The 25,447-nt window shown below is 44.4% G+C and overlaps 1 protein-coding gene across 2 annotated transcripts in view; it reads right to left on the bottom strand.

The window, feature by feature from the left end:
• The window catches only part of DCAF7 (DDB1 and CUL4 associated factor 7), a 29,640-nt gene continuing 4,193 nt past the window's right edge, over positions 1–25,447 (bottom strand). The window contains exons 2-8 of one of the 2 annotated variants that reach the window (XR_003211807.2): positions 12,802–12,960; positions 11,943–12,054; positions 11,476–11,594; positions 8,277–8,486; positions 7,208–7,325; positions 4,652–4,889; positions 1–77 (exon numbers count right to left, since the gene is read on the bottom strand). Coding sequence is in view for 1 of the 2 variants with exons in the window: in XM_025890282.2 (XP_025746067.1) it covers positions 4,717–4,889; positions 7,208–7,325; positions 8,277–8,486; positions 11,476–11,594; positions 11,943–12,054; positions 12,802–12,960 (891 nt within the window). In the remaining variant the exon portion in view is untranslated. Of the gene's footprint in view, positions 4,890–7,207; positions 7,326–8,276; positions 8,487–11,475; positions 11,595–11,942; positions 12,055–12,801; positions 12,961–25,447 lie in introns of both variants that reach the window. The other variant, XM_025890282.2, reaches the window with a different exon arrangement.

Here is a 25,447-nt window from a genome sequence, read left to right on the forward strand (position 1 = left end):
TTCAGTCAATCTATACATGTTCAAGTTTTATTACAAAGTATGATGGGCAGAAAATATGGTACTTCTTATACAGGAGGCTGAAACAGAATGAAAGGGTGAAAATTAGGTTTAATATACTCAGGAAGCAAGAAATAAAGTCATAGATGTAACACTCCACTTTCAGGTGCCTTTGAAGTCGCCTTCAATGGAGATTTACCATTATGGTTTCACAGCACAGTGTTAACATTTTATTACAAGCCCTGTGTACAATCAGTCCTGTGATAATAATATTTTAAAAAGAAAAGTGGGTGATAGTACAGTTCCATAGGGGGTAGCTTCCTCTCCACCTGACCATGGGAGGTCACAAAACCTAGAGTATAGAGGAAAAGTTTAAATATATAACAAGAAATGAAGTTCAGACGTACTAGGCTAGAGGGAACAGACATTGATTGGCTAGAGCTTAACATCTCAGAGAACAAGGAATCTCCGTTTTCTACACAGAGGTTTGTACAATCATGCTACAAGTTCACACTCGGGGGAGGAGGGGGGGAAGTCACTGACAGGGTCATAAAATACACAGGAACCCAAGCAAGCGATTCATACTCAACTCAAGCGAGTCAAAGCTGTAGCTCAACAAGTCTCGTTGCACACTGGATTACCACAACCAACCCCAGGCGAGAGCACTTCTCTTAAACAGCAGACACCACAAGTCCATAGCCACTGGGTTGTCCTAAAGGTGGGTCCTTGTAAGTTTTCTAGCTGTTACAAAGACTGCCAACATCTTTCTTCTTGAGTTCATACTTTCACTAGCTTATTTGTTTCTGGTTTGATACACCAGCCCAAGCCTCTTTGGGAAGGCACCTGCATGTTTCCAAACTTAAAAAATAATATCCACAAAGTAGCCTGAGAGGACCGGGCCCGCACTGTGTAGCCACACCTTTAACTCAGCAGCAAAGACAACGGTGGGAGAAGAGGGTGCAGGTGAGAGAGGCGGGCAAGGCTCTGCAACAGGAGACGCTGGGGGCAGCTGGCCCAGCCAGTATGGAGAGCCTCGTCCAGGGCTCACAGTGATGGTCAGCTCAGCTCAGCTCTCCTCCCTCAGAAATCCCAACTTAAGTGCCAGGCATGACCGTCCTTCCTCATCCTGGAGTGCAGAGAGTAAAGGGAAGCATCTGTGTTGAGAGAGGTGTCTACTTGAATAGTCTCCCTTACTCCAAGCCAGGCAGGCAAAGAAGCTGCCACATTCTCAAACTGGGGATGGCCCTCCCATGTGTGGTAAACCCTGCAGCTCCCACCTGTCCTACCGCCTCCGACTTGAGGCCCAGGCTACAGCAGGGAGAAAGTTCTATGGGGGCAAGACCAGAGGAAGAGAAAAGAAGAGGGAGGGGAGGAAAATCGGCAGGACTGTTCACAACCTCTGCTCTGTACAAGCCTACAACCAAGGAGAGCCATGATGAGGAATGGCCACGGGACTCCCACCACCTGTGGATTGGTGCCACCAAACATCACCTATGGCTCAGTGCTGCAGGAAGGGGCTCCCTGCCCGAGCTGCCATCCTGTCTCCACAGTTAGACAGTGTCACAAATACCTGACAGATGGTCCAAAACGGCTGACACAGGCTGTGGGCACAGCCTCATTCCATGGCCACCCCTGACCTTTCATGCCCTCTAATATCGTCTCCCTTGATCTAAAAAAACACTTACCATAGATTTTCTCCCACGTCCCAAATCTCCTCCGAAAATTTCAGCCAAAACTATCATCAAAACCTTGTAGGAGTCTCAATTTTTTCTGTTTTTTTTTCCCAAATCTTAACCAGTTCTTTGAGAGCTGATCCTGGTTCTGACAAGAAATTCTCACCCAGTGATCAAATATCTTCCCTCTTCAAGTCCTTGACTTGCAGCTCCATTCCTCCCTAGAAGGAGAGGGTTCCAACTCTTTGGGGTGTAAATACTCAAGCCCCTGAAGGACTTGTACCCATTCACCAACTCTCTGATGAGGAACCTGAAGCTGAATTTATTTAGCACCTCTCCATCCCCTCAGAGCAGACAAGGAAAACAAAGGCAGCTTCGGCCCAGGGGGTAGGAGCATACAGAAGGGCCACCGCCAGGAGAGCCAGAGCCCAGACATGCTGCCCTGTGGCCTTTCCAGGGAAGCCCTGGCCACTGCTCTTCTCACACTCAAGGAAAGCAGATCCAGAGCCTCCCGCCCATTCTCTCTGGGTGGCAATTTGAAAACCTGAACAAATTAAACAGACACTTGCTTTTGAAACTACAACAGATCTCTGCTTCCTGGACCATGCCTGGCTAAGAGGCTTTCTCAGCCTTGAGACTACAGAAATCCCCTCCTCAGCCATGAGGCCACCTGGCCTATGGTGGAAACAGAGAGAAAGGGAGCTGGGACTTCAAAATACTGGCATCTCAGCAACTGTGAGTGTGTGTGTTTGCTCAGGGAGACTGGGGAGTCTCACCTGGGCCCCAGGTGGATGCCAGGAGGAGGAAGACTGCACTGCAGGACCTAGGGAGGGGTGAGAGGTCTGGGAGCCCACAGGGCAAGGAAAAAAAAAAACCCACCAAAAGTTGCTGGTTTCCAGAGTAGTAGCAACTTTATGCAAATATATTCTAATTACTACAGACTAATTTTCTCCTGATTGTTTTCCAGTTCCAGTTGACAAATCTCACCATGCAGACCACATTTAAGTGCAGATCAGGAAAGGAACCTTAACTTAGAACTCAGTGCAGTTAAGCCCTGCCCCAGGACGACCAGCCCCTCCTACACTCTGACCGCCATCTCAGACCCTTTTCCAGGAGAAGGACCTGATGGCCTCCTAGAGCAAGCAACCATCAACTTAGACTTGCTACCCTTGAGAGAAGGACCCTGGAGCCAGCAAATAAGAATTATAAGCAGAGGAGGGTTCAGACCAAGAACAGCTCACTTTACACCGCTGAATGACACAGTGCAAATCTGGCAGTAAATGAAGGAAAGTCAACCTCAAGTGGATGGCCAGCTAACGCGCCTCAAAATCAGAGTAAGAAAGTAAAAAAGTAGAAGGGGAACTATGCTAAGAAAAGAGCCTTTTTCTTTGGACAAGTGCCTGTGTAGTAAAGCAAAGAGCTGTGACTTTGGAGATAAAAATACATCTGCTCTGGAAAAGGAGACTCAACCAAAAGAGTTTAAGGGCCCAGGAGAACAAAACTGTTTTGTTTCTCAAAAGCAGGTGAGAACCCAAGTGGACAAAACCACCAGCCTTAAGGTCTGCTACTCTCCTGCTCAACAGCTGCACAACTCAGAGAGGCTCAAAAACCTATGGCAGAACACGCTAGACCAAAGTCCCCCTAGACTCTGAGCATGTCCCAAACCCTGCCTGCCCAAAGACTCAACTACCACCAGAATCACACACAAGCCCTCTCCGTGGAACTCATTCATTTAACGGAAACAAACACTGCAGCCTGCAAGTCCAATACTGCTCAGCACCTAATGGTGGGGGATGGGGTGGGAGGGTGGTGACAGGTACGCCTTAACTGGCTGGCCCTGCAACTATCTATTTATTTGATGGCCTGGGACTATCACAGCCTATTAATCCACTCCTTCCAGGAGCTGACAGTCCCCCATATCTAAAGAAGATCTTGTTCAGGATTAGACACACAGACTATGTGTCTTTCGAGCAGGACTCTCTCACTCAAAGACTGGCCAACCATCAGTCACAGTAAACCAACCAAATCGAGATACCAAAGTTCAGCTTACAGACTGTGCTTGCCTGTCATTCAAGACGTGAAAGAAAATGGCCTGGGACTTACATCTGGAGGGAAACACTGACTCGGAAACTAGGTATTGGAAATGTACTCTAAGCTCAGCTTTTCTGAAAACATTCCCTTCAAGTCAGACACGGTGTCTCTCCCAGCTCTACCACATGGCCAGCAGGTCCCAGTGGGGTTGGACAGAGGTACTTCAGGAAGTAACAGAAGACTTCACGTGTCTGTTTGGGAGCCCAGAATGCCCTTGAGAAGAGCCGGGCTGAGAACAGGTGAGAGAACTGGCCGACTTCAGAGCACCGAGGCGGTCTGGGACTCCTGGTCAGGTACGTTGCACTCAGGCAGTGATTCAAGAAGGCAAACTGCTCATGGGGCTGGGGCCCAGTGCTAGATCCAGGCACTGAGGGAAGAGAGGAAGTGCTAATGGGGTGGACTATGAGACAAAGGAAGAAACCGGGAAGAGTAAAGTTCTTTTTGTAAAAAAATTAGCCTGATAGGTAAAAAATATACAAAGTTGAAATTTGTTAAAGACATTGATAATAGGAGGAAAGACAACTCCAAATTGGTATTTGTTCCCACGTAAGTGCTAACAGGACACAGACACAGATTGCCGCCTTGGGCAGCAGACAGGTAAGAGACATCTGGGGCAGATGAGTACAAACATAGCCAGTGCCTGCAATGCTCATTAACACAACAGCTGACAAACAAATATACAGAAAAGTTTAATGGAGGAACCAGAGGAGAAGAGAAAGGGAGAGAAAATCGTAAAACTCGGCCCTGGGCTGAGGAGGCGCCACACTAGCACTGAGCCTGGCGCAGACAGCGATGGGACGACTGGCCAGGAACTCCTAGAGCAGCTTCTGCTAACAGTGATGCAAAGCAGTGAGACACATACTGGCCACCAGAAACACGTTTCTTCTTACTTTCGGGATGGGGCAGAGGCAGGAAACACACAAGCCCCCGCCTCGTGGGCAAGGCGCCGCCAACGCTACACTCGGAGTATTTCCAGGCAGTTGTTGTAGCAGATGGCAATCCAGTCGGGCTGGGTCGACGCCCACTGCACGTTGTTGATCTCTCCTTCAGCTGTGTAGGCCAGGATAGGGTCCTCGATGGCCCGGGGCATTTGCTGGATGTCCCAGATGAGAGCCTGGTGATCATCCGCTAGTGAAAGAGAAAGCCAGCAGCAAGGTCACAACTCGGGCAAGGAGGAAAATGGCCCCTGCATTTGGGGTGGGTGGAGGGATCACAGTTCACAAAGCATCTGCTCACCAAGATCCCAGCTAGGGAGGTTTGATTTCAAGCCCCCGTTTTATAAATGAAGAAACTGAGACTCAGAAATGTTCAGGCACTTGCCCCAAGCCCCAGAGCTATGCAACCAGTGAACGGCAGAGCCAGCACTCAGAGCAAGGCCTCTGATGTGTCCCAGGGCCCCGGTCACTGCGGCAGAGCTAGGATGGTGGAACAGGACCTAGACGGGCACCTCTCACCTGGGGTAGGCATCAGGAAAGGACCACGGGATATAAAAATGATCCCTAAACATGTCATTTGCAGCCACTTAAAGTATCTGAGCACTTAAAGATCCCTTTCTGATGATTCAACTTAATGGGATTTTACCCGATTTCATGAACTTTTATACTTTGATGAGGTGTTACACAGATGAGATGAGGTGCTGAGTGGACATGTGCTATTAAAAACAATCTTCCCTAGAAAAGCTACCTTCTCTGCCCTGGGAAATACCAGAAAGAAGGCAATCACCTTAAAAAAATACATAAGCACAAGAAAAAGGACTGGAAGAAAATATATCAAAATGAGAACAGTGGTACCTACGAGGATGGCAAAGTTATGAATTATATTTACTTTCCTCTAGTTGGTAAGTGACCTGTAACGTGGTCATTTACTTTTATAATCAAAACAATAAGTTCCTAGTTTAAGGGAAGAAAAATAAAAAGGCAATATCCTTCAATACCACAGTGTCCCCTATCCCATAAGCCCATCCTGATGTGAAAACCTGTCTCTGACACACAGGAGATTTGAGGAGCCTAACATGCCAGGCAGGCTCGTGTGGGCAACACCAGCCTCCTGCCACGGCCATATAACCCAGGCGACGTGCAAGATGCCCTTCCCAGGGACCACCTCTGTCAGGGGCTCTGGGGAGCTGTGCGCAACACTCAGCACATCTAGAGCACTAAGTTCTTTGTCCTCAGTGCCACTCTCAACCAAGCACATTCTTCAGCCACAGCTCCTGCAACTGAAGGGACTCGGGACAGGTACTGTGTGTACAGCAGCAGGCCGCACAAAGGCAGCCGCTAGGAGTGGAAGATGGGCTTCTACTGGGGGGCGCTGGTACCATTCTCCACGAACAAGGGACACCGTTCTTTCTTCCTTCTCCCCCCCTTCCCTATCCACACCCCTGGGGAAAAAAGAAGGCAATCATGAAGGAGTCAGACCACAGCCTGAGGTGCAGAGGAAGGCAGAAGGCCCCTAACTGCTCCTCAGTGACATACAGGCATGAGCAGAAGGCCAAAAACAGGAAAAGTTTCAGGCCTTTCAAATGAATACTAAAATAGCACAAAACCACCAAACTACTCAGCTCCTTTGGCTTCATAATGAACAAAGAAATGAGGATGCTATGGATTAGTGAGGAGAGGAAAAAGAATGTTAGAGAGAAACCTGAGGCACCGAAAATGAAAAAGATAAGAAGCAGAACATTATGGGTTGAGAGTCGAATCCCGTCTGTGTAAAATAAAGGGGCAGACATTCGTCTTCGGGGGTATATGTAGGCATGTACCCACATAAAAAGGTGTCGAAGGAGACACAATGACTGTTGCCAGAGGCCACCTATGGAGAGTGGGACTGAGGTGGACATAGGACAGGAAGGAGAAAAGATGACTTTCACCTTATTTTATATACCTCAGTATTATTTTAATTTTTAATAACAGACTTATATTATTCCTAGAATAGAAGCACAATGACAGCCAACCTATTTTTCAGGGGTACTCTTTTCGGTCTGGCAAATGGTGAGGTGGGGACTACAAGTCACACACCAGTGATCAAGCCACGCAGGGCCTTCAACACCTCCAGAGCCTACTGCAAAGTTGTTCTGTCTCCCCAGGGAGTGTCAACCTCGGCCATTCCCAAACATTCTGTTCCATCTAAGAGAGATTGCCCCCCTTCTCCATAGTCCTGGTTCTGAGTCCTCTGGGCCAACCTAGATTTCAGGGAGGCACAGCCTATAACTGATACATGATGTAAAGAGTATACGGCAGGAGCTCTGCTATCACTGAGGGTACAAGATCATCTGGAAATGTGGACTACTTCAATTTCACAAGTGGAGGGAGGCTCTCAATTGAGTTACTTTGCTAAATCTCTCAAACCACCCTTGGGAAATAGCAAGGATTACAGTTCTAAGGAGAGAAGGGAAAGATCTCCTCCCCTCACTCTCCCCATGGCTCCTCCCCACGCCCCACCACCATGATTACCTGCAGTACAGATGTGGCAGGATGAGTGTGGGGCCCAAGCAATGCCATTGACACACGCTCGGTGGTTGTTCAACCTGGCGACAGGTGTGCAGGGAACTCGGACATCCAGAATCACTACCTGCAGAAATAACAAGTAAACGGCTCAGGTACTTCAGGGTGTTAACAGAAAAACAAACAAGACACCACAAAAGAAAAAATAATTCTAAAGCATAACGTGTTCCTTTGTGGATTTAAAGACCATTAGAGGCAGAGGGTCTTGGGCCCAAAAGCAGCTACAGGATTGAGGAAAAAGAAAACAAAGAGACACAAGCAGTTTATAGTCTCTATCTTAAGCAACGTAGGGCCTTTAGACTGGTAAGGAAGGGGAGAAGCGGGAGTAGGTATCGTGAGTTTGGATAATCCACCAAGTCCTATTCGGTGCGTGTGCTAAGAATTCCGTGCATGCTCAGCCGGACAGAATGAGAGGCCTCTCCCCACAACCCCCAAAGCAGAATTTGAAATGTAAGAAGTCTGAGGTACCGGCATCCCCAAAAGTTAATTACTGCATCGTCTCGAACCACACTTTACTGCTTTTATTAAGTATGAAGAGTTGTCATTTCCGTGTCTGTTTCCTGAAGCTGGAAGAATCTGTCCAGACCACAGAAGAGGAAAACTGCCTGTTTCTTTACTCAGCACCGTAAGCACATATGATTTGGTTTGCCTTTTAGACATTGCTTTTCTTGGCTCCAACTCCAACACTCCAGTATTAAAAGTTCTTAGCACACAGTCCTTGTTTTAGATCAGGCTTTCTCAATCCTAGTGCTACTGACATTTTGGGTCCGATCCTTCTTGGGGTGGGGGCTGCTCTTGCATGCACTGCAGGATGTTTAGCAGGACCCCTGGCATCTGCCCATGAGATACCGGTAGCACCGCTGCCTGCCAAGTTGGGGCAATCCAGAATGTCCCCAGACATTTCCAAAGCTCCACTGGAGAGAAAACTGCCACCAGCCGAGAACCACTCTGCTAGCTAGCCTCAGTGGTGCCACAGTTAGGTGGGCAGGCCTATGGCAGCCTGAAGCAGGGTACTCACCTCCATTCCATCCATGGCCATGGTAGCCAGGTAGTTAGGGTCCTGCTTGTTCCAGCAGAGGCGAAGCAGTGGGTGATGCTGTGGGTCTTCATAAATGATGGTGCTGTGCTCTAGATGACGGAGGTCAAACATCCGCACCGAGCCATCAGCGCCCACAGAGGCAAACATGTCCCTGCCACCCCCAGCCCGACTAAATGCAATATCATAGACCTGTGGGTGAATAAGAAGCTCCAGTCAGATTCAGATCCGGGACCTTCTTTCCCTGTAGCAGGGAACCCTACTATCCCTAGTTCCCCTAAACCCCCTCATGACACAGAAGGAGGTCAATAAAGCCAAACGGTATCTGTGAGTTCTGGCGCCTGAGACCTCTAACCTCGGTGACTTTCTGCTATACAAACTGGCTGGCTTCTTCCTGCATTCTTGCTTTCTGAGTCTGTTTCCTCCAACCCTCGTGATAAGACAAAGAGCATAAACCCTGCTGAGCAACAGAGCACAGGGCGGAGTGTTCTGCATGCTGTCAGCCAATGGCTGTCCTCGGCCACACTACAAAATTGAGACATTTATTTCCCTGGCCTTGATGGCTTTCATTTGTGTGTGATCAGAGACAGATCCATGCCCACATTAAGGCCACTGATTTGAGAGGTGGAGGCAGCCCTCCTGTGGCCACTTAACAGCAGCCAAGTGGGTTCTGCTGTGAAACCCGGACCTGCAACTCATTTTCTTTTCTTTCTTTCTTTTTTTTTTTTTTTTTAACTTATTTGACAGAGAGATAGAGAGCATAAGTAGGCAGAGAGGCAGGCAGAGGGGGAGGGAGAAGCAGGCTCTCTACTGAGCAGGGAGCCTGACATGGCTCGATCCCAAGACCCTGGGATCGTGACCTGAGCTGAAGGTAGCCGCTTAACCGACTGAGCCACCCAGGCACCCCTTCAAGAAAGAAGAGCAGTTTTAAATCATGGGACACTCAGGTGTTCCTGCCTTCACAAAGAGGGTATGAATGCTCTATTTCTTCTCCTAGTTGGTCTGTATTCATAAGTGAATCAATTTAGGTTTTGAATCATTGTTTTCTGCATTTATTACTTGCTGCAAACATTGCACACCACTAATATCTATGAGAAAACGGGCAGAGAGCAACAGAGAGCTTCAGAGGAAAAAAAAGCAACAAAGAGAGACGGACAAAGCCAGAGCCAGAGGGGAAGAGAGGAAAACTGAAAAACCAATGCCAAGGATCTCCTGGGGTCAAGGATAGTAACAGCTGACTTCTGGGGAGACATGAGTGGCATCTCTCACTAAATACCATGACTCTAGTCTTCTTGAGGTTCTGCCTACTAAGGGACATTGCCAAAGAAGCATCTATTTCTATTCGACCTCATAAATTCCTTTTTCTCTGGCTGACTACGAAATTACACTTCTCCTTCTATGGCAGGAATTAGGAGTGGTACAAAAGCAAACCTGGCTGGTCATCACAAGGAGGCCTGACAGATCACGGCTCTGACCAGCACTGTCCAGCCATGTCAGGGCAAGGTTATGTTTTATAAGATGTGTTCCCCACGAGCTGGCTCCCAGGAATCCCAGCGACAGGGACACCTCGGCTGCCCCACTAAGTGCTCAGGTGCCACAGGCAATGCGGTCGAGCATGTCAAGCTCTCTCAGCTCTTTCCTCTTTCTCCACCTGAGCATCTCCTCCTAAACCTAGGGAAGGTGACAACTCCTGGATAGACACTCCCCTCTTCCACACCCAGCCCTTTGGCAGGCAGCAACAAGAAAGAGCCTCCAAACAAGTCCCCACTTTGACAGAGAGGTGGATTGAGGAAAAGCAAAGGTCTAGGAGGTGTCGCTGTTTCTCTGAGAGCCACCCTCCCAGGTCTGTTTCAAGGCCGGGGTGCTGGTTAAGATCCATCCCTGGCCCTTACCCTAGGGAGAAGCTAAGGTATTTCTCATCCCCTCTCTGTTCCCTCAGTGTCTCTGGCGATGACTGTGTCCCCTCTGTGGTTTTAGCTTTTGCCAGGGAGATCCACCCCCAGGCTCCAGGAACCCTGTCTCTTCCCTTCGCCCCTCTGGCCTACAGGCAGTAACAGCTTCCTGTGTCTCCTATTCTCCACCTTAACTCGCTGTTGCCAGTGTGGCTTCCCAGCTTCACCGTCGTCTTTGTGAGCAATGCCCTAGGTTAAATCCCGAGATTAAATATTTATAGTAGTTCTAGTCTTCTGGGTTGGACCCTGACAGAGAAGAGCAAACTAGGTTGTCACAGAACTAAAATGTAGCAACCTGTTCCACTTGATGTCAAGAGGGTTTCCAGAAGTTCCTTACTCGTCCCCTCTGTAGGCCAAACTCTTCCTTTGCTCCTTGGCCTAGCAGCAGCCAAGTCTGGCAGTCTTGTAACAGAGCTTACCCTGAGGAGCTCAGAAAGCCAAAGACCAGCCCCTTACTAAGAGTAATAACCTGGTCACCATCTTCCCATTCTGAGGACAACCTCAAGTGTCTGACCTGAGCTCAAGGCATTCTTTGTATCTAGACTAATACTCCTTGCTGAGCAGGGTAAGGGAGAAAAGAAAAGGAAACACAACCCACAGGAAACCAGAGTACAAGAGGCATGCAGTGGCTCTGGGAGGAAAAAATTTATGACCGGTTTCCAAAAGCTCTCCTCAGAAGAATGCTTTGATCAAAACACAATCACAAATAGCTCCCCTCGGCTTTTCCAATAAACACAGGAGAAACATCACCATGAAAATAAACCATGTTGCATTCCAGATTGTATTAAAAGTATTAAGGAACATACTAGAATTTCATAAAACAAGTTGAGAGAAAAAAATGATGATTTAGGTTTGTCTGCCAAGAAATTTTCCCTCTTCCTGGTTTCCCCCCATTTCCCTCTCCTCCAAAAAGTAAATATATTTCAAGATAAGTGTTATTTTTTAATCCCATCAGGTCCAGTAAGAGAGTTCATTATTACAAAAGAGCAATCTCTGGCACAAAAACTGTACGTGTAGATTAAGTTGTTTACATCGGCCAAAAAAACCCCACGTTAGTTTATAACAGTGTTGTTTCTCACTATTGGGACACATTACTATTTTCAATTTCAACAAGACATCAGCATTATGATTTTTCACATACTTTGCACAATAGTGAGAGGATGGTCTGACCTCGAACTGAAGGCACAGAAAGCAGCTAAGGAAAGCAGAAAGAGGAACAGCATCATTACCTCCTTGTCATGCGCGATCAGCTGGGTCTTCACATGACCAGACACAAGATTCACTCGCCCCAACACCTGCCCTGTCTCCAGCCCCCAGATGGTACAAGTCGTATCAATGCTGGAGGTACCTGGAAACAACCAGTGCATGTCAGTGGCTGACAGGAGTGAGGCTTCCCTCCTTGTGTCTACTGCTCTGTGTAGCCCAGGAGGCGACATGCCATAGTTACTTACTAGCCAACAAGAGTCAAGTATTCAATCCCTACCCCAGGACCTTGGACTCTGCTGACTGGAGAGACAAGATATATACACATGGGAAGCTCAGCTCCATACGAGGAATTAATAACCACATTCCATATTTAGCCACTTTCCCTCTGGCCCATTTTAGTCTGATGCATGGACCTCAGGCCCGGTGTTATATCTGAGGAAATGTATCCTTGCTTCTTCAAACTGGAATACGCACCCCCTCACTCCCTTACCTAACAGATAAGGATCCACCTCATTCCAGTCAAAGGAAGTTAGAGGAGCACAGAAATCTGAGTTCTTGTTATTGTTTAGCAAACATTCCAGCCGGGTTTCTGTTTCACCAACCTGAAGGAACAATAATTTTTAAAAATCAGCCAGTCTTATCTTCACAGAAAACCTTTAAAAGCTCCATTTAGACATATTACCTAAAAAGAAGACATAGGGGAAAAACATTTTTCTCATAGAGTAATAAAAGCCAGAGGAACTCCCTGAATGCTACTTCTTTCCAAGCTTTCTCCTCTGCCCCGCTTTGTTTTTCCAAATGTTCACCCCTAGGTTTTCCTAGAGGAGAGGTCTTCTCACCTTGCCCGACCCAGAACCTCTGTAGCCTGCCTGGCTGGGCACTACACCTCCAGGCTAGGAGAGATGCTGCTGCTGATGGGCTCAGCTAAGGGAGGAGGTGAGGCTCCACAATCCACTCACATACTTTACTAGAATCAGTGGCCCGGTATTTTGTTTTTAATTCACTCAAAAATATCTTGGCTATATACAGACTAAGAAGCCTCAAGCATCCCCACCTGCCACTCCACCCCCAGAAGGTTCTCTTCATTTCATCAGGTTAATTGAGCCTCTCAAGTTCCAGAGCTGACTGTGGCCTGACCGCAGCAGGACTTCAAGGAATCTTGGCTAGATTTACCAGGGAATCTGATGAGTCAAACGAGGTCATTCCAGATCCACTACCATTTGTTTCTCCCGGGCTACAATGACACTCACTGCCTCCAACCCCATTCAGTTCTGTGACTCCACGCTGCTTAGTAACAGCCAACACAGAGAAAGCCCGTTGGTCTGGCTCCTAATTGAGCACCTGCTTACCCTCCACACACGGAGATAGTCACCACTTGTCGCCAGTAGGTCTGGATAGACGCCTTTTGTGTCGGGGATCCACATGAGCTTTGTAGTGGGGTATGGATGGTCAAAAGTGTTTCGGCAAATAAACTCCGAACTCTCTTCATCTAAACCAACAAGCTGAACCTGTAACACAACCAAATTGAGCCATGTAAACATTTGTTTTTCTGGAGCAGTATCAAATACATCAGATCCTTCCCCCTACCTCCCAACGCATTGGCTAGTAACATGCTTACACATAAGCATGTGTCAAAGGAGCATTCAAGAAACCAAACCACTGGGGCACCTGGGTGGCTCAGTTGGTTAAGTGTCCAACTCTGGATTTTGGCTCAGGTCATGATCTCAGTCAGGGTTGTGAGATCGAGCCCTGCATCAGGCTCTGCGTTGAACCTGGAGCCTGCTTAAGCTTCTCTCCCTCTCCTTCTGCCCCTCCCTCCACCCTTCCCCCTAAAAAGAACCCAAACCCACGGTAACCAGCAAAAAAAAGTGATTGCCATCGATGGCAAAGTTCCCTGGTTTCCAGCCACTTTTTCTTAGAATTGATTTGGACCAATATTAACTTCCATTCTTTTCTGTCAAACTCAGTCTGGCTCAATGAGAAATGCCACTCAGTATACAGTTGTTTATGAACTTCTACCAACTGGAAGATGTAATGGGGAATTTTTGGTAAAGATCCAAAATAACTGGATAAGCACCAACAACACAGCAGAAAAACAGAATTCCTTCTACTGTTGCCTAACTTCAGTCTCAGATACCAGTATCTTCCTGCTTTTTTTTTTTAACAATTTTATTTAGGTACAGTTACATGCAATAAAACTCACTTTAAGTGTACAGTTCAATGATTTAGAATGTATACATTTGCAAAGGCATACAGTTGGGAAACCTCTCATGATAATTAAGATATAGAACATTTCTATTACCCCCAAAAGTTCTCTTGGGCTCCTGTGCAGTTAATCCCTTACCCCTAGCCCCAAGCAACCACTTATCTGTACTTTTGGCTTTTCTGTAATATCATACAAATGGAATCATATGGTTATGAGTCTTGTGACTGGCTACTTTTAGCACAATGCTCCTGAGATTCATCCACATTACTGGGTGTATCAGTAGTGTCTCCTCTTTCATTGCTGAAAACATTGCATTATGTGGAAACACTGTAATTTATGTATCCATTTACCAGCTGATGAACTTTTAGGTTATTTCTAGTCTGGGACCATTATAAATATTGCTACGAATACTTATGCCTAAGTTTTTCTTGGACAAGCTTTCATTTCTCTTGGGTAGACAACTAAGAGTAGAACTGCTCGGTCATGTTGTAAATGTAGGTTTAACTGGATTAAAAAACAAACGGCCAACTGTTCTCTAAAGCGGCCGTGTCCTTCTGCATTCCCATTAGCAATACAGGAGAGGTCCACACCCTCCACATTCCTGTCAGCACCTGGCATTGCCAGCTTAAAAAAAAAAAATCATTCTAACAGGTGTATAGCAATACTTTAGTTTGCATTTCCCTACTAACTAATGATACTGTGTATCTTTTCATGTGCTTATTTGCCATCCCTATTTATTCTCTAAAGCCTGTTCAGGTATTTTGTCCTTTTTTTTTTAAAAAAAGAGACTTGGTTTTTAGACTCAGAAAAACTGCACAGAAAGCAGTGTTCCCATATACCTTCTGCCCCTACACGTATACACCACCTCCACTATCAAAACACCTGCACCAAAGTGGTACATTTGTTCAACTGATGAACCTACACTGACACATCATCACCCAAAGTCTACAGTTTAGAGTTCGCCCTTTGTGTTGTATGATCAGAATCATACAGAAGTTTCACTTCATTCTTTTTTTTTTTTTTAAAGATTTTATTTATTTGACAGAGAGAGACACAGTGAGAGAGGGAACACAAGCAGGGGGAGTGGGAGAGGGAAAAGCAGGCTTCCCACCGAGCAGGGAGCCTGATGCCGGGCTCGATCCCAGGACCCTGGGATCACGACCCGAGCCGAAGGCAGATACCCAACGACTGAGCCACCCAGGTGCCCCTAAATAAATAAAATCTTAAAAAAAAAAAAGAAATATCAGATCCTGTGAGCATTTGCCACTTAAGATCCTCTTAACCAGACATTCAAGGCCCTTCACCACCCGTCCCTAGCCTACCTTACTTCTACTCTTACTTCTCTAGTCACTGCTTCTCATCTTTTTCACGTCCTTTCCTTACACTGCCCTCTATGCTTGTAAAACCCTCCTACTTCCTTTCCAACAACCTAAATCCCACCCAGTTTTAATACAGCACAGTGGCATTAGGAAGCCAGGGCCCCTTACTTACCACTCACTAGCTGCAGGACCCTGGACATGTTACCTAACATTGCTAAACTGGTTTTCCAATCTGTAAAGTGAAGACATCCACAGTACCTACCTCAGAGTTCTTTGCAACACTCTTTGTATATAAACACCCTTTGTATGTAAATTGCTTAGGCTAAAGTATGCTCATACTCAGGGTGTTGAGCTTTTAATATTACTACTCGGTCTCACCTCCTTCATAAGCCATCTGTGGTCTTCCTGGTACAGGGATCTTTCTGTACTGATCTGTACCATCCATTTGATGACCAACCCCTAACTACCAAATGAAAGTACTTACATTACTGTCTTCTATTTCACTTAGTAAAAGCCTTAAAATCAGGCCCTGTCTTACTTCTGCTTGTACTGTAGACAGCAGTGGTCTCCAAATCTGGGCATCAAATTTACCTGGAGTGCTCTACACATTCCTGGGGCCCCCAGCTCTAGCCCAAGATTCTTTATTTAAATTAACATATAATGTATTATTGGTTTCAGGGGTACAGATCTGTGATTCATCAGTCTTACACAATTCACAGCACTCGCCACAGCACATACCCTCCCCAATGTCCATCACCCAGCCACCCCATCCCTCCCACCCCCCACCACTCCAGCAACCCTCAGTTTGTTTCCTGAGATTAAGAGTCTCTTACGGTTTCTCCCCCTCTCTGGTTTCGTCTTGTTTCGTTTTTCCCTCCCTTCCCCTATGGTCCTCTGTCTTGTTTCTCAAATTCCCCATCAGTGAGATTATATGATAACTGTCTTTCTCTGATCAACTTATTTCACTTAGCATAATACCCTCTAGTTCCATTCGTTGCTCATTGCAAACGGCAAGATTTCATTTTTTTTTTTGATCTAGCCCAAGATTCTGATTCAACAAGTGTCAAGTAGGGCCCAGGAATCTATATATTTTTTTAAGATTTTATTTATTTGACAGAGAGATAGAGAGCATAAGTAGGCAGAGAGGCAGGCAGAGGGAGAGGGAGAGGGAGAAGCAGGCTCTCCACTGAGCAGGGAGCCCGATGCAGGGCTCGATCCCAGGACCCTGGGATCACGACCCGAGCCGAAGGCAGACACTTAACGACTGAGCCACCCAGGCGCCCCAGGAATCTATATTCTTTTGAACCTCCCGGATGTGACTGATTCGGCAAGGTCTGACAACCTCTGCACAAGAGTACCCAACCCAGGGAAGTAGGTAATGGCTGGGATTTTATCTTTCCTGATCTCCCCAAAGACTTCACGTGTTTGCACAGACCTGTGTTTTATCCTTAACCTGACTTTAGCTCTTCTGCTCTAAGTTGCCAACCAAGTATTGAAAAGAGTAACAACTGGCTCTCGCTGTTATTCAATTTTTTGTTCAGATACTCACACGTTTAAAATGTGATGAAAGAGAATGGAAGTTCTCTGTGAAAATTCACATAATACAAAGGGTAAAGTCTCCCATTAACTCCACCCCCAATTCAACTTATTCTCAAACCAGCTGAATGTGTATCTTTCCAAATGGTCCTCTGTGCATTTGTTTCTTCTTTTTTAAAGATTTGTAATTTTTATTTGACAGAGAGAGAGAAAGATAGCAAGAGCAGGAACACAAACAGGGGGAGTGGGCGAGGGAGAAGCAGGCTTCCCACCGAGCAGGGAGCCCAATGAGGCGCTCGATCCCAGAACCCAGGGATCATGACCTGAGCCGAAGGCAGACGCTTAACAACTGAGCCACCCAGGCGCTCCTCCTCTGTGCATTTGTATGCATACATATGTGGTGGGGTGTTTTAAAAAACATAAAGAAGCTTGGGCCACAAAGTGTATTCTGCAACTTGCTCTTAACTTATCTTGGAAGGTCTTCTCAGGTTTACCTCATTCTTCTATAGCAGGCCATGTTAAGCACACCATAATTTATTAACCATTCACAGTTATTGTGGTTATAACCCATTGTTTTGCTATTATAAATAATACTGTGTACACATGTGCAAATGCTTTATTGAATAGATTGCTAGATGTGTAATTGTTGCATCACATTTTAAATGTTAGTACCACAGAAACTATGAGATAATGTGTGTTGTTTTAAGCTTAAAAAAAGTTAATGGATTTGATCCAACCGCCTTCAAAAGGTTGCTTCCATTTACATTTTCTTGAACAGTGTATGAGGGCCAATTTCTCCATAACTTCTAAAACACTAAAAATAATCTTTTACATTTTTCCTAATCTGATGGATAAAAATGGTATTTCACCATCTTACTCTTGAAGCTGAGCATATTTGCTTATTATTTCTACTTCTGATTAACAGTAACAAGTTAATTATGTGTGTGCTTATGGTGGTTCAAGTACAAGCACTGGGCTTACTGCTGTACATGCACTACCTCTAACCCTCTCAAGGTCTTCATGACCCAGGTACTGGGTCTTCTTGCCATTTTTCTAAGATAATGAATAAAGAGACAGGAAGTATCCTGCCCACAATCATGAAGCTGCCTTTTAAAGATTTTATTTCTTTATTTGAGAGACAGAGAAAGAGGGAGTGTGTGCCTGCTGGGGGAGACGCAGAGGGAGAGGGAGAGAGAGAATTTCAAGCAGATTCCAAGCTGAGTGCAGAGCTTGGGGATCAATCTCAGGACCTTGAGACCACAACCTGACCGAAATCAAGAGTAGGACACCCAACCAACTGAGCCACCCAGGTGGTCTATGGTCAAAAGCCCAGATAAAGTATAGTTTTGGGGATCAATCTCAGGACCCTGAGACCACAACCTGACCGAAATCAAGAGTAGGACACCCAACCGAGTGAGCCACCCAGGTGCCCCCTGAAGCTGCCTTTTAGATATAGGTAATCCTATCCCACAGCCAAGCTCTTCACCACTATGCTAAAAAACACCAACTTAAAACATTTGCCCAATTTGTTTTACTGAGTTGTGTCTATCTTTTTCTTATTGATTTATAGGAACTCTTATAGATGGTTACTGTGCCTTTGATAAATTTGCCCATAAAACTCTGAGGTGGTGCCTTTTTGGGAGATCTTTGACTACCTTTTCAATTCTTCAAAAAATCCTTAGGAATTTAATTATCCAGATTTTCTACTGAAATTTGGCACTTTGTTTTGCCTTAAAACTATACTTTAGGCTTTTGACCATAGTTTTAAAAACTGTTAGTAGCACTCTCGATCTTTACACCTCAACTCCTACTCCCTATGTCCACCGATGCCCATAGAAAAGGGTGTTTCTAGGGCGCCTGGGTGGTTCAGTCAGTTAAGCGTCTGCCTTCTGCTCAGTTCCTGGGATCGAGCCCTACATCGGGCTTCCTGCTTCCCTGCTCGGTGGGAAGTCAGCTTCTCTCTTTCCCTCTGCCACTCCCCCTGCTTGTGCTCTCTCTCTCTTGCTCTCCCTCTCTCAAATAAATAATCTTTAAAAAATAAAAGGAAAGGAAAGGGAGTTTCTGTACCTGTCCCCCATGGGAAGAAATACTGAGGGTGAAGAGTTCTGCACTTGCACCCCCACTGTTAACTAGTTCTAACTGCTAAACTGACCAAAGCCCTGAGCCAGGCACATGGACATGTCTCACTAGGTGGCCTGACTGCTCTGTTAGGCAGGCACAACTGCACTCTCGCTCTTTCCCATCCTGCTCCTACAGGGAGAAGCAAACCAGCCTACTCATTCTGGGTCTGACCATCCTTTGCTCCAGCTTCTCTCCACCTTCAGCTGAACAGGCGAGGTCAGGTTGGGTCCGCCCATAAATTAGATGTGGAAAAGCAGAAAGTCTCACTCGGGCTTTAAGGCTAATCTGCATTTCTCCAGCTTACTTTACCAGGGAGTAGCACCACATTGGAGGTGCTTGTTCAGTCGTCAGTAGAGTGGGGCTAGATTTCTCCTTCGGCTATTATTATTACTGGTATATAACTTCCTTGATAAGAAGCTCCCAAGGGGAAAGGGGGAGACTGATAGAATTTAGACACCAAAATTCTACCCTAAACCCCTTACCATTGTATCTTCTATTACTTTCTTGCTCAGACTTACAAGTTCTAACTAAATGATCTTTCTTTTTTATTTATTTTTAAAATCTTTCAATTGGGTTTATTTTATTCTTTAAATGAACTTTTAGGGGCGCCTGGGTGGCTCAGTTGGTTAAGCGTCTGCCTTCGGCTTGGGTCATGATCCCAGGGTCCTGGGATCGAGCTCTGCATTGGGCTCCCTGCTCAGCGGGAAGCCTGCTTCTCCCACTCCCACTCCCCCTGCTTGTGTTCCCTCTCTCGCTGTGTCTCTGTCAAGTTAATAAATAAAATCTTTAAAAAAAAAATAAATAAATGAACTTTTATAGAATTATAAAATGTATGACCATTGTATAAAACCAAAGTATAGGTACATAAAAAAAGTGAGTAACTTCTCCCCCAACCTATCCCCAATATATCACAATTATCTCGTGTATGTTGCTTCTTTATGCTCAAATATATACACAAGTGTAGGGTTTTCCCTCAACTTTTAGAAAAATGGAATACTATATCCAATGCTATGAATCTTTTCATTAATTTAACAAAATAAGGACATCCCTCAGGTCAATACACAGATCCAACTCATTCTTTAATTGATGCATATTTCATAGAATAAATGTACCATATTATGTGGCTCAACAACTCCCCTAAAAATGTACATTGTTTCCCTTTTTTGCCACTACTTACATGGGCCTTGTACATATGTGCTTAGGTACTGCTATATTTATTTCTGGAGGCCAATCCCAAGAATGAGACTTCTGTATTAGAAGGTATGCACATTTTATTTTAATGCAGCAATACTTGCTTTAATTAATTTATTTTTTATTTACTTATTTTTTAGCACCACGCTCTAACCAACTGAGCTAACCGGCCGTGTCTTTACTTATTTTTTAAGTAGGCTCTATGCCCAAGCCCAATGTGGAACTTGAACTCATGACCCTGAGATCAAGAGTCACATGCTCTACCAACTGAGCCAGCCAGGCACCCCAAGGTATGTGCAACTTCCAAATAGGCTGTAGCAATTCACACTCCTACCAGCATATGTAAGTGTTCATTTCCTCATACCATCAACAACACTAGAAGCAGTTAACTTAATTTTTATAAATTTGAAAGGAAAAAAAAAATCACAAGATCAATTCTCATTTCCCTTAACTACATGTGAGGTTGAGCATCTTTTCCTATTTATTGAGCATTCACATTCACTACTATGAACTGGCTATTTATACTTTGTCCATTTTTTTTTTTTTAAGATTTTATTTATTTGACAGAGAGAGAGAGAGCAAGCACACAAGTAGGCAGAGGGAGAAGGAGAAGCAGGCTCCCCTTTAAGCAGAGCCTGACGCAGGGCTCGATCCCAGAACCATGGGATCATGACCTAAGCCAAAGGCAGACACTTAACCAACCGAGCTACCCAGGGGTCCCACTCTGTCCATTTTTCTATCCCACTAAGTAAATTAACCTGTCATGTTTTGAAAATATATCCCCTGGCCTATCATTTGTCTTTTGACTTTGTCCACAGCATTATCTTTCCACATAGAAATGTTTTACTTGTATGTAGTATAATCTGTCAATCTTTTCCTTATTTGACTCTGGATTCGACGACTGGTTTTAAGACTGCCTTCTCCTCTGCTCACCTCCACTGCCTCAGTAAAAATTTCCTAGTCAATTTTCTTCTATTATTGCTTGTAGGACTTAACATTTAAATATTTTATCTAGAATTGATTTTCATATATAAAGTGAATTAGCAGGCTCTAAATTCTTCTGCCAGATGGACAGCCAATTATGCCATACAACTTATTATTTTTTCCTAGTGAATTAAGGTTCTATCTTACCACATACTACGTTTCTATATACACTTAGATCTGCTTTGGAACATTCTATGTGGTTCCACCAATCTCTTTGGCTTAACTATACCAATTCTAATATATTTATTCTATTCTGGTAGGGCAATTGTTTCCCTCTGTTTTTCAACACATTCTTTTTCCTCATAATTTTTTTTTGACATTTCTATGTATTTATTTTTAAGGCTCTGGCGACAAACAATATTCCAATTCTGGCCCTGCCTTTACCATCTGTATCACTTTGGGCAAGTCATTTATCATATCTGGGCCTCAGTTTTCTCATCTACCCTTAAGTTTTAATATGTAGTAATTTTTCCTCATAAACTGGCTTCCCTTAACTTAAAAAATTTGTTTTCTTAATATATGGTCCATTTTTATAAGGTATCTTTTCAAAAAGTGCATTATTTTTAAAACATAAATCTTATGTATTCTTAAACACATTCTCAGGTATTTCTAGTGGCACAATCTATAATAACTGCACATTTGTAGACATTGCTCCATTACCTGCTGTCATCAAATGTGGTATGCCTCATTTCTCCTCTTCAAGAGGAATCAACTGTTTTGCCTGGCTGCCCAAGATTCTTTCTTCACCCTTAAAACTGAGAAACTTTCCTAGGAAAGTTTTCAGTGTCAATTGTTTTGTGTCCATTTTTCTTGAAAGATGGTTTAAACTCATTACTTCAAACCTTTATTTCCATAAAGTTTTTAATTACATATGAGCTTTTGTGTTTTCTGCATCTACTACAGTCAATTGTTTATTTCCATTTCATTTGCTCGACCTGTCTTTCTTATCCTTCACTAGGTTTTCAGGAGTTTGTATTTTTTATTCTCTTTCTAATGTGGCTTTTAATTCTGATAACTTTTGTTTTCTTTTCCATTATCTTCCTTGGCTCTACCTGCTGATGCTCCATTTTCTCCTGTCACTGTGCCTTCTTTTACCTGACCTTCTGTATCTCTGCTTGGAGTTCTTTACTTTCTTAAGTTCTTTGAATTTACGGTGGCCATTAATTTTCATCTGAGGGTAAAAAACATTTTTCTAGTGTGGGTACTTTACCTGCCAGTTGTCTCCCATAATTTCCTCTTTTCTATAGCATCTTTCTATAGCTGTTGTCCTGGTTCCTTTTGACTGAGGCAAGTGCTTCTTACATGCTCTGAAGGAAGGCCCTATGGGAGAAGCCAGGGCCGTGTTCCAAGTTAACAGAAACACATGAAGCTTTTGCATTTCCCCAGCCAATCGGGATGATAAACTGTCAAGCTGCTCACAATTCACCCTCTCTTCCAACCCACCTTATCTGCTGCGTCTTGAGAAAATGGCACGTCTATATGTCTCCCTGTACAGCTCAGCTCCCCTTACCCCAGGTGTCCAATGGAGAAGCGCCTGCTGCCGGCCTGTGTAACCCCCTCTCCCTGTCCCAAAAAAAGGACTGCTGATTTTGCCTGCAAAATCCAATTCTGGAGAACTGTATGAGCTCGAAATCTGAAGCTAAAGATCTCCTTTCTTAGCATCTTCCTATACCCACGCGATCTTCATTATCCTTCTGTCCTTCCTCACTTAGTATTGGGAGCATAAGGAAAAATGACCTGGCTTTAAACATCTTAATCGTCAACATTTAGGTTACCCTTGTCCCTTTTTCTCCATGTCTTCCCTGTCCTATCAAACTTTTATCTCCCACTTCCACTGCCTTTGTGCAACTATTGCTTCACGATGCTTTACCCCAACATGTGAAAAAAAAATGCCCCTAAGGGGCGCCTGGGTGGCTCAGTCGTTAAGCATCTGCCTTCGGCTCAGGTCATGATCCCAGGGTCCTGGGAGCGAGCCCCGCATCGGGCTCACTGATGAGCAGGGAGCCTACTTATCCCTCTCCCTCTGCATGCCGCTCCCCTTGCTTGTACACTCTCTCTCTAAAAAAAAAAAAAAAAAAAAATCTTAAAAAAAAAATGTCCCTAAAATGAAAAGGATGTAACCATCATTTTTACTTATTTTAAAAGTGTGGATATTACAATGTCAGGTATCTCCTAAGATGTATATATGCAGGGCGCCTGGGTGACGCAGTCAGTTGAGCATCCAACTTTGGTTTCGGCTCAGGTCATGGTCTCAGGGTTGTGGGATAGAGCCCAGCATGGGCTCCACACTCGGTGTGGAGTCTGAGATTTTCTCTCTCCCTATGCCCCTGCCCCTGCCACCCCCACACGTGCTCTTTCTCAAATAAATAAATCTTTAAAGAAGCATATATGCCGTATAAAATATTTATGAAGACATGACCACATCTTCACTTTCAAATGCTTTCATGAATAACAACATAAGTTACCATTCACATTACACACATCTTACATTTTAAAAAAATTTAAAAGGTACCATGTCTATCTTGTTATGAGACACTCCTTGAGGAAGGAACCTGTGTATTCCGCTTTATTACACACAGTGCTAGTACCAGAACATTAAGGTGAATGTGTGTGTATATATGTAATTTTTATTTTTTTTTTTAAGTAGGCTCCATACCCAGCATGGAGCCCAATGCAGGGCTAGATCTCAAAACCCTCAGCAAGACCTGAGCTGATGGGGCACCTGGGTGGCTCAGTTGGTTAGGCGGCTGCCTTTGGCTCAAGTCATGTTCCCAGGGTCCTGGGATCAAGTCCCACATCGGGCTCCCTGCTCAGCAGGGAGTCTCCTCCTCCCTCTCCCTCTGCCCCTGCTTGTACGCTCACTCGCTCTCTCTTTCTCTCTCTCAAATAAATAAAATCTTAAAAAAAAAAAAAGACCTGAGCTGATATCAAGAGTCAGATGCTCAACCAACTGAGCCACCCAGGCACCCCTGTATATATGTAATTTTTTTTAAAGCCCCAAGTTATGCAAATCAACAATACCACTCCAGTCAGTGGAACACTTTCTAACAACCTTAGCTAAGCAAAATCCTGAAAGAATAAACTTAATCTTTTCCATTTGTCCTCCCTTCAAGCCTGTTCCTGACTGATTATTGTTGATCAATGTCTGCAGAGAAGTCCTGCCTTGTCAAACTTTGAGATGAGTTCTGGCCCAGTACCCCTTCAGCTCCTGGCTCAGAGGCTAACCAATCAGCTCTGGCATCCTGGCCTCAGGCAAGCCAGACTACCTACAGAACAGAGATTCATTCCTTGTTCAAATCACAGCATCTCCAGTAAGTCTGTATGAACCAGGTTAGGTTTTACAAAAAGGAATAAAGCAGCAGCACTTTTATCCAGTGGTCCCATGGAGGAATTAGTCCTCTCACTGTCTAGAAAAAAGAAAGGAGGAAGTTAAAACCAGAAGAGTTTTATATTTTAAATTCCCCTGCACAGTCTTGCGAGGGACTGGTGGAGCATTGCAAAATTCTAAGTGTCTATCACAAACCCTTAGGTGTACTAAAACACTTAAGTCTTTTTTGTTGCCAATTTCACATCTGCTAACAAAGGCTACAGAAGATTACTAAGTATCATCATTGTGCCCAAAACACATAAATATGGGTCCAATATATCATATCTGGTGAATTAAATGAAGAGATTCCTGAAGGGCTGCCACAAATACTAAGAAGTGAAAATTTATATGCCAGAGTCAAAATCATTATGTGCCAAATAGATAAAATAACTGCTTTAAAATCTCAGAGGCATCAACACAGGCTGAGAAGGCAAGCATTCGTCCCATATTTATTTCAAGTACAAGGTGGTCTTACTATCAGTATTTTTCAAAAAGCATCAGGTATACTATACCTATATTTCTCTCCTCAGAACCTTAAAATGCTTTCTAGATGCTAAATTTTAAAGCACGATGATCAGTTAGATAAATATTAAGGCAAGATAAATCCCTATGACTCTGCCAATTCTATTCAAAACCAACTCTGAAACATGCAACTAAGTGAAACAGAAGCCTAGGAACTGCTACTCATCTTTTGCCCTAAAACAGGGCAAATACCACCTATAAACTCAGGAGACTACCAGCATTTTTGTATCAGCTACTGTATCTAAGTCAGGTAGAACAAGAGAAGATGGGCTTTAACTAGTACATTATGGTACTTGGCGTCTGACTAGAAGAAGCTTCTAGACCACAAAAATGGGTTTAGTTGAAAGGAATCAAGGGAATTTTTTCCTCTGGGTCTTTAAAAGGCAGAGGAATGAACATAATGACATTCTGAGGTAGCTTTCTGGCCTGGGATCCTGATTCCTCTCTTGAAAATATAAATCACATTTATATTAACACCTATATAATCCTCCTTGATTATATTTCAATTATACAGATATAGTAAAGATGATGATTAAATAATAATAGCAACATTTCTAAATTGTTTACCATGTATGTCCCAGGCAGAGTTCCTAAACCCATTACATATACATTAACTCATTTAATCTTACTTATTACTCTCATTTTACAGATGAGGAAACTGAGGCACAGATGTTAACTTGCCCAAGGCCACACTAACTGGGAAGAGGCAGAACTGAGATCTCAACACAAAGTACCCCAAAGGGGCTATC

Source organism: Callorhinus ursinus, unplaced genomic scaffold, assembly GCF_003265705.2.
Source record: "Callorhinus ursinus isolate GAN/ISIS: 27379988/994484 unplaced genomic scaffold, GSC_fseal_2.0 scaffold50, whole genome shotgun sequence".
Taxonomy (NCBI): Eukaryota; Metazoa; Chordata; class Mammalia; order Carnivora; family Otariidae; genus Callorhinus; species Callorhinus ursinus.